Source organism: Argentina silus, assembly GCF_951799395.1.
Source record: "Argentina silus genome assembly, chromosome: 1".
Lineage (NCBI taxonomy): Eukaryota > Metazoa > Chordata > Actinopteri > Argentiniformes > Argentinidae > Argentina > Argentina silus.
In genome coordinates, this window is record NC_139655.1 from 18057892 (window position 1) to 18071934 (window position 14043).

Here is a 14043-nt window from a genome sequence, read left to right on the forward strand (position 1 = left end):
TATTTTCTCTTTTTCTGACCATTCTCTGTAAACCCTAGAGATGGTTGTGCGTGAAAATCCCAGTAGATCAGCAGTTTCTGAAATACTCAGACCAGCCCGTCTGGCACCAACAACCATGCTACGTTCAAAGTCACTTAAATCACCTTTCTTCCCCATTCTGATGCTCGGTTTGAACTTCAGCAGGTCGCCTTGACCATGTCTACATGCCTAAATGCATTGAGTTGCTGCCATGTGATTGGCTGATTAGATATTTGCGTTACCGAGCAGTTGAACAGTTGTACCTAATAAAGTGGCCGGTGAGTGTATATATATATATATATACACACGTATATATGCATTTACCCCAGCTACTGAAGGGAACGCACATTGAATGCACTCTCATTGTTTCAGTCAGTTTTATCATGGATCACAACTGAGCCAGACATTTTATTGGCATTTTCAGAACAACAAACACCACAAACAACTCTGGTCTTGGGTTACCTCCAAGATTGCATGTTTCTTCTAGCCCAGCATTAATAAACCTGATTCAACTGATCAGGCTTGATGGTTAGTCTATTGCATGTGCATCATGTCTCTCTGTCTGTCTCCAGTCAGCCCCAGTGAGAACAGCCGAGCATTTGGCCTGAGCTCTGTCTGGCCCCTGGAGGCCCCTCCACACAAGCAGGCCAACGGGGACCTCAGGCTTGGGCCCCACTGGAGGCCTCAGAGCCCAAAGAGCCCCAAGAGCCCCAAAGTGCTGCGTCTCAGTCCCCAGGAGAGCAGGTACTGTACTTTACCACCCCCAGACCTTGGTCAAATACATAGTAAATACTTTCAAATAGTTGGACTGTACTTGATTTAATTTGCTTGGTACAATAGAACCAATGGTTTAAAAATGAGTTAAATCAAACACACCTCTGTATTGGCCCAGAAATCGAATTGTTATGCTTTAGGTCTTACTCGAAGCTTTGTGTGACTATCTCATGTCAGGCATGATAATGACAAAGAGGTTATGAGGCTGTTATTGTCCTAGGAGAAAGTAAGTTGAGTGTGTGTGTGTGTGTATCTGTGCCTGTGTGTCTGTTTGTGTGTGTGTGTGTGTGTGTGTGTGTGTGTGTGTGTGTGTGTATCTGTATCTGCGTCTGTTTGTGTGTCTGTTTGTGTGTGTGTGTGTGTGTGTGTGTGTGTGTTCAGTCTTTCAATGAGAGCTAAGCTCCTAGGGATGGACAGCAATGAGAACGGAGATTCCAAGGATGACTTTGAGGAGTACAGACCCCCGACGCCACAGTCTGCCCAAAATGGTACCCCCGTCTACCAACCTAGAAACACAATTAGGATTACCATACTTCATACCTCACATTCACACATACACTTACCACCTCTAACTAATCATGTCACTAGCCATAGCTAACCGTTTCTACAAATGGCTATTCATGAGCTGAACTCCTTGTCCGCACCCCCTTCTCTTTCTCCCTCTCCCTTTTCCTCTCACCCCACCCCCCATTCAGGCTTGTCAGTGAAGGAGCCCCCCAGGGCAGCTCTACCTCATGGGGACTCTGGGAGTGAGGAGGGGGGGTCTCCACTGGGTTCCCCCAGGCCTGAGCGCAGCTCTCTGGGCAGTCTTGTGAGGAACACCCACCAGGCCTTGCTGGGCGGGGGTTCCATCCTGGCCTCTGTTGCCCTGGGGCGCTGCCTGGATGTCCTCCCCAGGGTGCCGCCTCGGACTAATCCCCCACCCCTGGAGGACCACCACAATCGCACCCCTGAAGAGCCAGAGATCATGTCCCTCAAACCCCCCTCCTCCTCCTCGGACCCCCCAGTGGTGGACGATCTCATCACTTTCTCTAGCTTGGACGCCCTCCCCAGGCCCATCTTCGACTTCCCTCTTCACCCCCCTGAGGTGAGGCCCCTGCCCCTCACACCACCTCCTCCTAACCCCCGCGAGCGAGCCTGCCACCGGAGTCCCCAGACCCTCCAGACCCCGCAGCAGCAGGGGCAGGGCATCCCAGGGGAGTGGGCCCCGTGTCCCCACCACACCAACGGGGAGCTGGGCTCCGACACCTGGGGCCAGGGAGCTGATAGGAGGAGGAGGTCCAGCCAAGGCCTGCATGCCTCTCAGCTAGGTGAGGCTGAGTATAACAGCTACACACACACACACACACACACACACACACACACATTAACAAATAACAATAATGTGAATTCTATGGGAAAACCTGGCCACAAGTATGCTGTGGCATAAAATGAGGAATAACGTATAAATACAAATTAATCAATTTGACTGTTATAAATTATTGTAGGTTTTACCATAAGTATTAGGCTGTGTGTGTCATGGACACACAGGGGAGGTATGCTAAACCAAACTCAACAAATGTGTTTCTGTAGCCTGCCTATATACCATTCCAGCAATCAGAAACATCAACTTTGACAGAGTGCTCTGGGCTGTGAGAGGGGGGCATTGATCACCATAGGAGATCAAACACTCAGTCAGCACTGTTATTGTATCAGTCACATGCAAATAGTATGATAGTGGTCAAGAGTTCTGTTCCCACACGCACAAGCACATGCTCAAAGTGGACTGCATGTCTCCAACCCCTCTACACTATAAATGAGTTGGTGTCAGTGTGATATTCTAGTACACACATATGCTCTCCTACTCACCTCTCTACCATATTCACAAACACTTAAAGATTTTAGTTTTTAGAAAGTGCTCAATGCCCAGGATAAATCCTCATCAATCAGGAGATTTGGTGGGAGAAATTCAAGACTGAACAAATAAAGTTTTGGTTTCAACATTATTTTTTCTAAATAGCATAGAGGTCAAGAACTAGCTTGCACACAACGCCACCTGAGTGCTTACATACCATTTCTGCCTGTTGGTTATTTAAAAGGATATGCACATAATATATATTGCTACAAAATGAAAACGATTTAGAATATTTAGGTTTTGAAACCATTGTAGCAGCAAAGTGCAAAACTCACATTCTGCACCTTAAATGTTCCATCTGAACAGCCGTAGTTTATACAATAAAAGTCTCTAAGAGCAAATGTTATATCTGTGCTTCTTCTCTCTCCCTCCTCCTCTTCCTCAGTTCTGGACCTCCCTCTGTGCCAGGACAGCCTTGAGTGTGAGGACAAACCCTCCGTGCCCTTCTCTCTGTACCCCAACCCCTGTCTCTGGAGCCCCAAAACACGCCGCCTGGAGGTCAACGTCATCCCCCGCCCACGGCCCTCCCCCATTCGCCCCCGCATCGACCCTTGGAGCTTTATCTCGGCGGGGTGCGGGGCTAGCCGTGGCCCCCACCGGTCAGACAGCCACCCACTGGGCTACCAACCCTCGCCCACCAACCCCTTCACCAACTGTGACCCCTTCCCCTCCCCGGAATGTGATCCGTTCTCCCTCAGGGCCGACCCCTCAGGCACACCGGACACCCCCTCACCCTTTGACCCCTTCTCGGCACCCTTCCCCACCTCCCGCTCTGCTCCGTGCTCCACCAACGGCTCACCGACCCTACCCACGTTCCGGGTGGCCCCCCTGAACCCGGCGGACTCGCCTCTCATCGACCTGGGCTGGGCAGCCTGCAGCAGTAAACCTCCCGAGGTCACCAAAGAGAAGACTCGCCCCCGAAGGACTCTGGGACTCAAGCCCTTCAAGTCCCCTACGCAACTCAGAGACGACAGGTTCTAAACCCCACCTCATAGAGAGTATGAGGTTGGTTCTAAACCCGACCTTACAGAGAGTGTCATGTTAGTTCTAAATCCTATCTCACAAAGAGTGTGTTAGGTCGACTCTGTCATTGTGCTTTTTTACTGGGGGTTATTTTTGTTTTGCAATCCTAAATGGATGTAGGGCCATTTATATCCTGTGTTAAGAATGACAGGGATTTGGAGCCTTTTTTAAAACAAACCCCTCAAGGGGACATCTCTGTTGGGAACAGAGGTGCTCCAAACAGTGGAAGGTTCCACTTATCTACCATGTTGCCTTAGAAACCCAGGGAGCTAATTCCTGGGCCATTTAGCCTCTGTGACAATGTGACAATGGATTGTGGGATGGGGCCTGTGCACAGAACATGTAACTATAGCCACTTCATTCCAAACTAAGGATTCCTCCCATACCACACCCCCCCGCCCCTCTGTCTGGAGAGCCAAATCAGTGGCCATCTCCAGTCTCAATCAGACTCTCTATATCTCCCGCTCTCATCTCTACTACCTTTGAAGTGCCTAGACATTGTAGAGCTGGAAACAGTTGGGCTTTGCTTTATCTCTCTGTACCCCATCCTGCAGCCTCTGGCAAGGAAGTTTGGAGTGCCTTATTTTGTGAAGTGTTTTAAGGTGTCTGTTCCCTTCCTTGAGTGGGTAACCAATTTCAGGGGAAGTGCTATGAAATGGCTTAAATGGCTTAAAGCAGCTTAACGATGCTACTGTAGATGCAAGAAGTGGTTTGTATTTGTGTGGCCTCACCCTCTGTCAGGAAAGGTGGCCAGTTTGAGAGTGTTGAGAGCAGTGATACTGTAGGCCTACTCCAATTTTCTGGATATTAATACCAGACAAACTAGGACCCAGGCATACCACTTGGAAGCAGATCACATTCCAATAACATTCCGACAACAGTCCAATAATGCAACTGATTTATTTGGGTGGCTGGCGAGGCACAAGGACATATGAGATGAGATCGGGCTGCCCTGCACATTCCCTTCATGTGCCAAAGTGCCAAAGTATGTGACTGCTTGGGTATTAGACTTCCTCTCTACAGTGGTAGGGCCCCTGTTCCCCCCCAGTGGTCCAGTAAAATCTGTCAGGATTGGCTTCTTTCACTCAAACATGACAATACTGATAGATTGGATTGGTTGAAAATCTAGTATTTATGGTAATGGCTGAGGGAGGCTCAACAGACATTTGGCTTAATTGGCTTAGCAGCGGGTATAGTATCAAACTGGGCTAAAATGCCCCTCTCAAAACCTCATGTCTCTGTAATATGATCACAGTTCTGATCCAGTGAAGAGAGTCAACCCAGTGTTGCCAGGGGTACTTAGCTTTGTGTTATTATCCTAATAACCCTGCTGATGAACTAAACTGGATGATAATGATCATTATGGTTGTGATAAGGACAGAATTCATTTAATGAACATTGAGATATTTGGCTAATTAATTTCCCCAACATAAAGTTTCACAAAAACAACTTTGGATCTTAAAGGGGATTTAAGTGTCACTGTACTTGCTTTATCAGATCCATTTAAATAAGTAGGTGTCAGATTTCAATTTAATGTGATGTCAGATCACACACAAGCCCAACCCCATCAATTTTACCTCCTCTCAGGTCAGGCAACCTGCTCCTCTCTTGGGCCAAAGAGATTGGGTCCTTTTTTCGCTTTGTGCCATTGGCTAACAAACTTCTGACTGGACTGAATCTCCACCAATAAGGCGCCTAGATCCCCTCTCTACCTCTTCCCCCATGTGATGTGCACATAACTGTACTGCGAGAGAGACCTTTTCGTATCAATGATCTCCTTCACCCTCTTCTTCTACAGACTACAGGCAAAGGCCTTGCCATAGACTACAATATACAGTATATCAACGACAAATATGTCTTGGCCATTAGTCCCCATCACAAGTAGTTGTCTATCAGAGTATGAGGATAATACTCTAAAATATGATCAATCATGTTTCAGTTGAGTTAATCAGACACTGGCCTCAAAGTCTTTGCTATGTTTATCTACAGGGCCAGTCCAGTTTGGCAGCGCATACTCCTTGTCTATTCACCACCAAAGGGGCAATACTGTGTCATATCAAAGGATTGTAAGAGCAATCAACAGAAATGTTTTTTATCACAATTAACAACATTTCATATTGTCGTTTCAAAACTATAGCTTCCAAGATTCCATAGCAGCTCTCCACACTGTGGTCTCAGAAGTGCTTTGATTGGCATTGCAGTGTCCCAGATGGAGGCAGTTGATCTACTGCTGACTGGGTTCTGAAAGTGTCGGTCTGCAATGGGTTAAATCCCGGCCCATCTCACATGCCTCTGCGCAGGCTTGTATTGTTGATTTATATACCAGCTGTGGAGTTAGTGATGTGGTAGCTTTAATACATCCCTATTTCCCTCTGTACTGACCTCTAGGCCAACTAAACAACCCATGGCATGTCTGGTAACCGTCTAGTGTGTGCTGTCAGTAAACTAGGAGATTTAATATAGAGCCTCTCAGCTTCGGCCCCTGGCTTTTCTCTTCTCATATCAAAGAGTCTTCTAAAGCTGTGACAGGTGTGTTATTGCCGCTATCACTAATCCTGTGAAGACCCCTATGCCTTAGCATGAACAGATGCAAGTCAGAGGAGCTAGGCTATCCTCCAATCGCCATTGTGGAGCAGTTACTGGCAACAACTATAATTCAGCAAGATACATAGGACAGATGGGCCAAAATCCTTGTTGAGGGTTTTTGATATTGCTGTCTGCCCATCTCTCGGTTCATGTTTCAGTCTCTGCCTTGGCCTAACCCTTATATCCTAGACACTTCTCTCAGGTCTTATTATTTGGCTGAGATTCTTCTCAGATCACAATACTGTCAGCCTTCTACAGCAAGGCCTCAAAGCCTACCTTTGATAAACTAGAAAGTGTAGACTTACAGTATGTAAGGCTACCCTACGGTTTCCAAATTTCATGTCTGACCCACCTATGAAGTCATTCACCATTGTTTGATGATCACACAACTAGATTGTTTATCAGTGTCTGTTTTTTTGTCTGGGGTGTGTTGGGATGTTCAGACACATAGCATCCTGCAATTTTTAATACCAAACAACATTGATGTACCATAGCTGACTTACAATAGCATACATCTAAAACTTCATTTCACTCACATTGTAGGCTTCTGTAACATTTTGGTATAGTAAGCGGACCCAGGTGCAGTGCATATAAAGGGAGGCAGACGAGTAATTAGCGGCACCAAACAAAATGATCTTTACTTCATGAAGTGCAGACAAAACAGGATACAAACATGGACTTAAGCTCGAAAACAAAGCGGGAGAATACAGTCTCCAAAAACAGTACTCGTATATTCAATTAGCTTATGTTCTCGAAGCGACCAACAAACGGTGAACACGGTGAAGACTAAGCGGGGAGTGAAGGGAAGTGAGGGTACATAAAGCATCAGTGGCAATTACACACAGGTGCAGGTGATAAGTCTGTGATTGAGGCGGCACAGCGGACGGCCGGAGGGAGAGGGACTACACTGGGTAGTGCAACCCCCATCCGTAACAGGCTTCAGGCTATATTCTCACAGTGACAAGCTAAGCCAGGCTTGCCCACTTTCAAAAAAGTTTTAGGAGTCCAACTACCAGAGAGAAACATAATGACCTTTGCAGTGACCTTTAGTGGTTGTTGAAACACTTCCAACCAACACATCATCTCTGTGTTGAATATAAAACCACAACCTACCTCAGCTCCATGGCCCTACCCCCCCAAGCCTACAACATGCTCCCTAAAGTTTTTGGACAGGAGAGTCTGATTCCTGGTTGGCTGTCAGGTCCATGCGCCCATCATCATCAGACTGACATGCTGAAAGGAGGTGCTCCAATAAGAAACTCTTGATGAGTTGTTTGTGACGCGGCGCTCTTTCAGGCATTGCCCCATCCGTCATTGCAAATCAGTGTTCCGAGCAACGCTGACAGGGAGAATGAAAGAGAATTTGGCGAGGACAGAGGTGAGTTCTATGCCAAGTAGACCATTACTAGGCTGCTACTCCACAAATAGGCTTCTTCCGTGCATTTGTGTCAAGCTTTGAGGGGTATCAGTTTAGTATGTAATCAAATTATTGTTGCTATTTTTTTCACTTAGCTTGAGTCCTTAGCTTCAATTGCTCCTGCCTGGGCCAAGGCACATTCGCTCTCCCTCACAGTTCACAGACATTCAGCACTGGTTTCACTTTCACCCAGTGTCCCCTCTCTCTCCTTACCTGGACTGAATGTTTTAGGCATTTATTAAAATAAACCTACCAACTGCATTTCACCCCTCTTATACACCCATTATCATTAGAGAGAGACTATTTATCCTCATGGACCATAGTAAACAGAAACACCTGCCCTACTGTCCTTTGTTCTGCATAAAGTAGTTCCAATGACTATACTAGCATAGCATTTAGGATGCATGGCCAATATAATGCTTCATTCTAAGTGGTATGCTAGTGTGGACATCGGAACATTACCAATGATTAAAGATGAAATGCCCCACTGGGGAGCTAACAGCAGTCTGAGAGAGGCCAAGCCACTGCCAGGTGTAGGTCACATACTAGCTCATAAGTAGAAACATTATTTCTTATCCTTTTCAGTGTGAGTTCTCAAGGTCACCATCTGCTGTTCTCATTCAAATGATAACATTTAGAGTCTGTAAATTGAATAAATGAGACTGGTGAAAAGAGGACAATTTGTTTCCAAGACAACAGAGCAGAGCCCCCAGCATATTGGTCATAAGTGTGCGTGTAAACACATGTAATTATATCTGGGGTTATTAATTCAAAGGTCAAGGCTCTTTTCCACTTTCACAGCCAAACTGCCGTCATTATTGTACTGTCTGGTTATTGACATTCAATGATCTGTTTTCTTGCAACATGATTCAGTCAGAGACTGAATTTTACCCTGAATGTTACCAGGAAATCCATTCACAAGCAAAGATTTTTCAAAAGTGGAGGACAAGTGTGTAATTGTCTATGTGGTGTGAGCCAATAGTACCAATAGTACCTTATGTAAATCAACATACATTTCTCTTGATTTCCTGTGCCAAAGACACTTAGCCTTGCACATGAAGCCCATCGGCAACTCTCTAAAATGTTGATAGAAAGGAAGAATGACATTGTCAACATGAATTAGACTGATCAATGAAGAATCCGTTTGCCCCTTTCCTTGTCCCTTAGACCATTTTATAAAGACCTTTAGACACGTTGTATCAGGACTATTTAGACATAAGTGATGTGTAATGTGGCAGGGGCTGTTTGCTAGTCTGCAGGTGGTCTCTTTAAGATCCTCCGGCTTTTAATCAAAATAATAAAACAAGGCTATACACAAGATGGTTTGAGAATGGTGCAATTCCCTAGGACTTTTTCGGTGAAAATCTATTCCACTCATAAGTACTGTAAATCATTCTTCCCTGTGACAGCGTCCCATCACCTTACTATAGAGTTTTATGTTTGGGGACCAATGAGGTTGAGAAGATTTTATTTATAATGGCCCTTTTTTTTACACACTGGACTGAAACATTTTTTAAGAGGGCCACAGACAGAGTCTACATTAGGATGCTTGATTGCTTCATATTTTTGGCTTGTTTTGATTTGTGTTTATTTTCTCTGAGGTCTTCACTGGAGTATTTAAGATTAAAGGTATGGGTGCCACATGGGACACATCTTTCATGCCTGCTGTCAAATTTGACCAAATCTGTAAACATAAATCCCAGAAAGTGTCTGATCAAATCCCAGTATTTTCATGTAGCAGAAAATCAGGTTTGCTCAGAGGTAGAGATTGATAATCTCACCTTCTAAGAGAAAATGATCTGACTCGAACATTGAAAAATACCCCAAACCAACACCAATGTCCATTTGAGGCACCCATACTGAAATATATGTGCATAAAACTGCTATCTACCTAGATAGAGATGAGGTCCACTGCTTTCCATGGCTTGGAGAGAGTAGAGACAATATCCAACCTCATGCCTGTCTCTGTAGAGTATCTATCTGCTTTTTGTTTTTGCAAGATTCCTCTCCGGATGTATTGTTTGTTAGCATAGGCTATGTAATGAATATTATGTTGCATTGCCTCTCCGCCCACTTTACAACTCCCAGATTTGTCTTGGCTCGTATGAGTTAGATGTTTGTCATTGGGCTTTGAGATACATTGTTGTTTTTGCGTTTCGTTGTGTGTCTGTGAAATCTCGCACTGGGCTGGGCCTAATCAACTCTTTTATTGTTGTGCGTCAGAGTGTATTCATGCGTATATGTGAAAATGTTTTATTGTTGTGCGTCAGTGTGTATTTTTGCGTATATGTGAAAATGTGTGTACTTGTTTTTGTTTTGATTTTTGTTCTTGACTATTTTAATGGGGTTTAACCTGTGGAAAAACATAAAGGAAAAACTCAAAAAGAAACGAGACCAAATAAAATTTAACACAACCCTGAGATGTTATGTTGTGCTTTCTTTGATTTATGTATTTCAATTGAAAAGCCATAATTAATTCTCTTGTTTTCTCAATAGTATTCAAAAGTACTACAATGTAATTTGCTAGAACAGTAGAACAGCTCTTAAAAAGTTGTGCACACTCGATGGAGATTTTTAGTATGTTGAGTAGGCCTTTTCTCACCCACACTCCTCCTGTGATAGAACTTTACAGTTCTGATCTGTGCTCTATCTGACATTTTGGTCAATAATGAGTTAGTAACACAAAGTTGCTTTGGGGGCAGTGATTCACATATGGGTAAAGTCACATTTTTGAAAAAGTGCTTTTAAGAAGGAAAATAAATGAGAACTATAAAGTTTATCTGCAGTCAAATCATAAGCCTAGGCACTTCTGGGTTGCCAATCAAAAAACATTTTTATTTAAGTAATTGAGTTATGAAAGAAAAGCATATTATAAAACCGCTCTGATATCTGGATTATGAAAAAAATAGTCAATATGATACTCTCTGCAGACCTTATGGGTCACTTGCAACGTCACTAGCATGTTAGCGGCAAAATTGTGGTAACTTCCTCGGAATATACGTTTTGGTAGTGTCCCGAGTAAACCACTGCCCTGGTAACAATTTATCTCACTTAAAACGAAGATAAGGGCTCGAGATTAGTTAACCAAGTATGTTGCGTTGTTTGCCCAGTTGCCTGTCCGAGAAGAACTAGAAAGAGGTAGCGAGAATCAGAATGGACATGTTGCTATTTATTAACTGACGTTATTGAGACAGTAAGAAATTGACAGGGCAATAAATGAGCAAGTACATGTGGGAAATTCACCTAATCAACTTGTGCAGAGATAATAATAAAGAACTTTGACTTTGTGCCCAATCTTATCAATAAATGTTTCCCACAGCAAGTTTGACATTTATTTGTATTAAGTGATCTGTCAGGCTTAAGTGGTAGGCTACAACAAACTGACATTTAGATGTTTAAACTTGGCATTAGATTCTACAGAATCAACAGATCACAGAGTCCTATCAGTAAAATAAATCTACATGTATTGCATGAAATCATGTATTGCATGAAAAACAGGCCATGATGTATTCAGTTACATTGAATAATAGTGTATCTAAATACTATATACTGTATCTACACTTTATTAGGTACACCTTGCTAGTACTGGGTTGGATCCACTTTTGTAGCCCATCTGCTTCAAGGTTCGACGTGTTGTGCATTCAGAGATGGTCTTCTGCATACCTTGGTTGTAACGAGTGGTTATTTGAGTTACTGTTGCCTTTCTATCATCTCGAACCAGTCTGGCCATTCTCCTCTGACCTCTGGCATCAACAAGGCATTTTTGCCCAGAGAACTGCCCTCACTGGATATTTTCTCTTTTTCGGACCATTTTCTGTAAACCCTAGCAGGTCGTCTTGACCATGTCTACATGCCTAAATGCATTGAGTTGCTGCCATGTGATTGGGTGATTAGATATTTTCGTTACCGAGCAGTTGAACAGGTGCACCTAATAAAGTGGCCGGTGAGTGTATATATACAGTACTGTCAGTAAGTATTCACCCCCCTGGGCTTTTTCCACATTTTGTTGTGTTGAAGAAGTGATAAAAAAACAAAGGATAATTGAAAGGAGAGAGGAGTACTAGACGGGATTAGAATAAAGAACATACATTTATAACAATAACAACTTAATACGCTTAATACGCGGAGATGATAAAGCAGAGTCTTCACACTAGTGGTCACATGATCAACTAACACAAGTTAAAATTAAGTTATATCCTACTCCAAAATAATTTTCATTCTGACATTATAGGTATTCTGTGTAGATCAGTGTCAACAAAAATCTATTAAATCTATTTTAAGGTCAGATTGTAACACAACAACATTATGGAAGGCACAATTTTCTATCAAAACAGAAATCTACTCATTTAATGTCAGATTAAACCTTATAGAACTCAACTGAAATTGACTTTTCAGAACTATAAGGTTCTATCTGCATTTGCACCCCTAAAACATTCCAATTTCAACTCCCCCAGGATTTTGATATTCTGCATTTGAAGTACCCTTACAGTAATGGACTCTGAGCTATAAAAGAGGAATACACTGTTTAACAGTTCCAAGTTCTAAAATGTTTGATGCTCAATATCTCAGAACTATACTTCACGCAGATAGAACTTTATAGTTCTAAGTTCTCGATATGTTTTGTCAAATGAGAGTCTTTTGAATAGTAATCACTGATGACAACTCAGGGACATGGCTTAGCATTTTTAAACTCTGATTCCTCAATTCAAATGTCAGTTGTCATCTAACTACATCAACTACACAGAGAATATGCAATTATATTACTACCATCACCTTAGAGTGAGAAATAATTATCTAAATCTTTGACCCTCATCTAAGTTGCATTATGTCTGTGACCCTCTCACTGTTACCATGGACACCACAAGTAAATGTTGATCAGTAGCTGTGCACATTTCTATGTCAGCTATTTCTATGTCAGCTATTTAGGGGCTAATACCATTTCACTCTTAGCAAAACAGTATATATATATATATATAATTATTTTTTTGCACCACCCCCATAAAAAGGAACAAAAATTGAAAACACGACCATCCCATTGGTAAATTGATATGCTTCACATATCCTTACCATAACAGATCATTTGGAATGGAAAATCATTGATGTGTGGGCAGGCCTAATACATTTAAGCATGTGTAAGCATACTGTGTGTGCACTTTATCCAATCTCAGCAATCAAATCAAAATCCCACTCATCTGAGTTCTCCGTTCCCCCAAAGGAGACCTCCATCATCATTGAAGAACAGACACAGCCTTCTCTTCAAATTCCTCAACCTGCCTATAATTCTCTCTGCTAGTTTGCCTTTGAAGTGATTAAATTTCTTTGAGGAAAATCTGAAGGTAGAAAACAACCTTAACCAATGCAAGATGACATTTGTTTAAATCTAAATCCATACAAGTGTATTTCTACACCCCATGACAAGTTCATCAAGCCGTAATGTTGTGTAGATGATCAGGTTTCAGATATTTTATATTTCCTTATTTTCTTTTTAAAACAATTTTGTACTAGTACATAGAGCTCTCTAGGAAAAAGTGGACAAACTTTATTTTCTCCAAGATGTATTACTCACAGTAGACAGTAATTTTAGTAAATAAAATTTAGAATACATAAATAAAAATAAATACAATTAGACGTTTATTTTTTTTAAATGAACAGCAGAGGACAGTGTTTTAATGTGCAACTCCTTGATCAGCTCCAACAGCATAATGGATTTATCAAGACCTGCATTTATCTGCGTTATTCATAACTGCCATGGTTTGCCATGTTGTAGATGTATATTCAGATTACAAGCCTATCAGGAATCATCAATCAAGACTAAATGGAAAAAGATCAAAGTGTTTTGGGTTGTCATCATCATTGATTTTGAGTATGTATTTTTGGACATGGAAATTACAGACTGTGTTATGTAAATCAAGGCAGAATTCTGTTGTGTGGTTGTGATTACTGCTGTGAAAAGAATGTCAAATGTCAAAAAGGAAACCTGTTTAAAAGTACTTAAATCTCTATTCACTACAACCGACACATTTTAGTGTTTGGAAAAAAATAATTAAATGTCATGTATATTTTTGGATAACAGCCTATTTGAGTATTTCTCTGAAGACTGTATTATTCTGTTACAATATAAGCCGATTGTTATACACCCAACTGAGAGGTGTCTCTTTTTACGATTAGCCACATAATACATTTCACGCTTTTTACAATATGCAAAATTACCTGCTGACGTTGTTCTTCATTTGATATTAGTAAGACAGTCATATTCTCTAGGTTGATTTCCAGACTACGCTAATTCTGTGAAATGTGAAGTGCATGCCAGTATCACACAAACAATTATACA

General features: G+C 42.3%; 1 protein-coding gene across 1 annotated transcript in view; it reads left to right on the top strand.

The window, feature by feature from the left end:
- LOC310801739 (mitogen-activated protein kinase kinase kinase 11) overlaps positions 1-10132 on the top strand; it is a 29415-nt gene extending 19283 nt beyond the window's left edge. The window contains exons 7-10 of the mRNA XM_083665850.1: positions 591-762; positions 1174-1280; positions 1488-2102; positions 3072-10132. Coding sequence (XP_083521976.1) covers positions 591-762; positions 1174-1280; positions 1488-2102; positions 3072-3667 — 1490 coding nt within the window. The 3' untranslated portion in view covers positions 3668-10132. The remainder of the gene's footprint in view (positions 1-590; positions 763-1173; positions 1281-1487; positions 2103-3071) is intronic.
- Positions 10133-14043: the final 3911 nt, after the last annotated feature.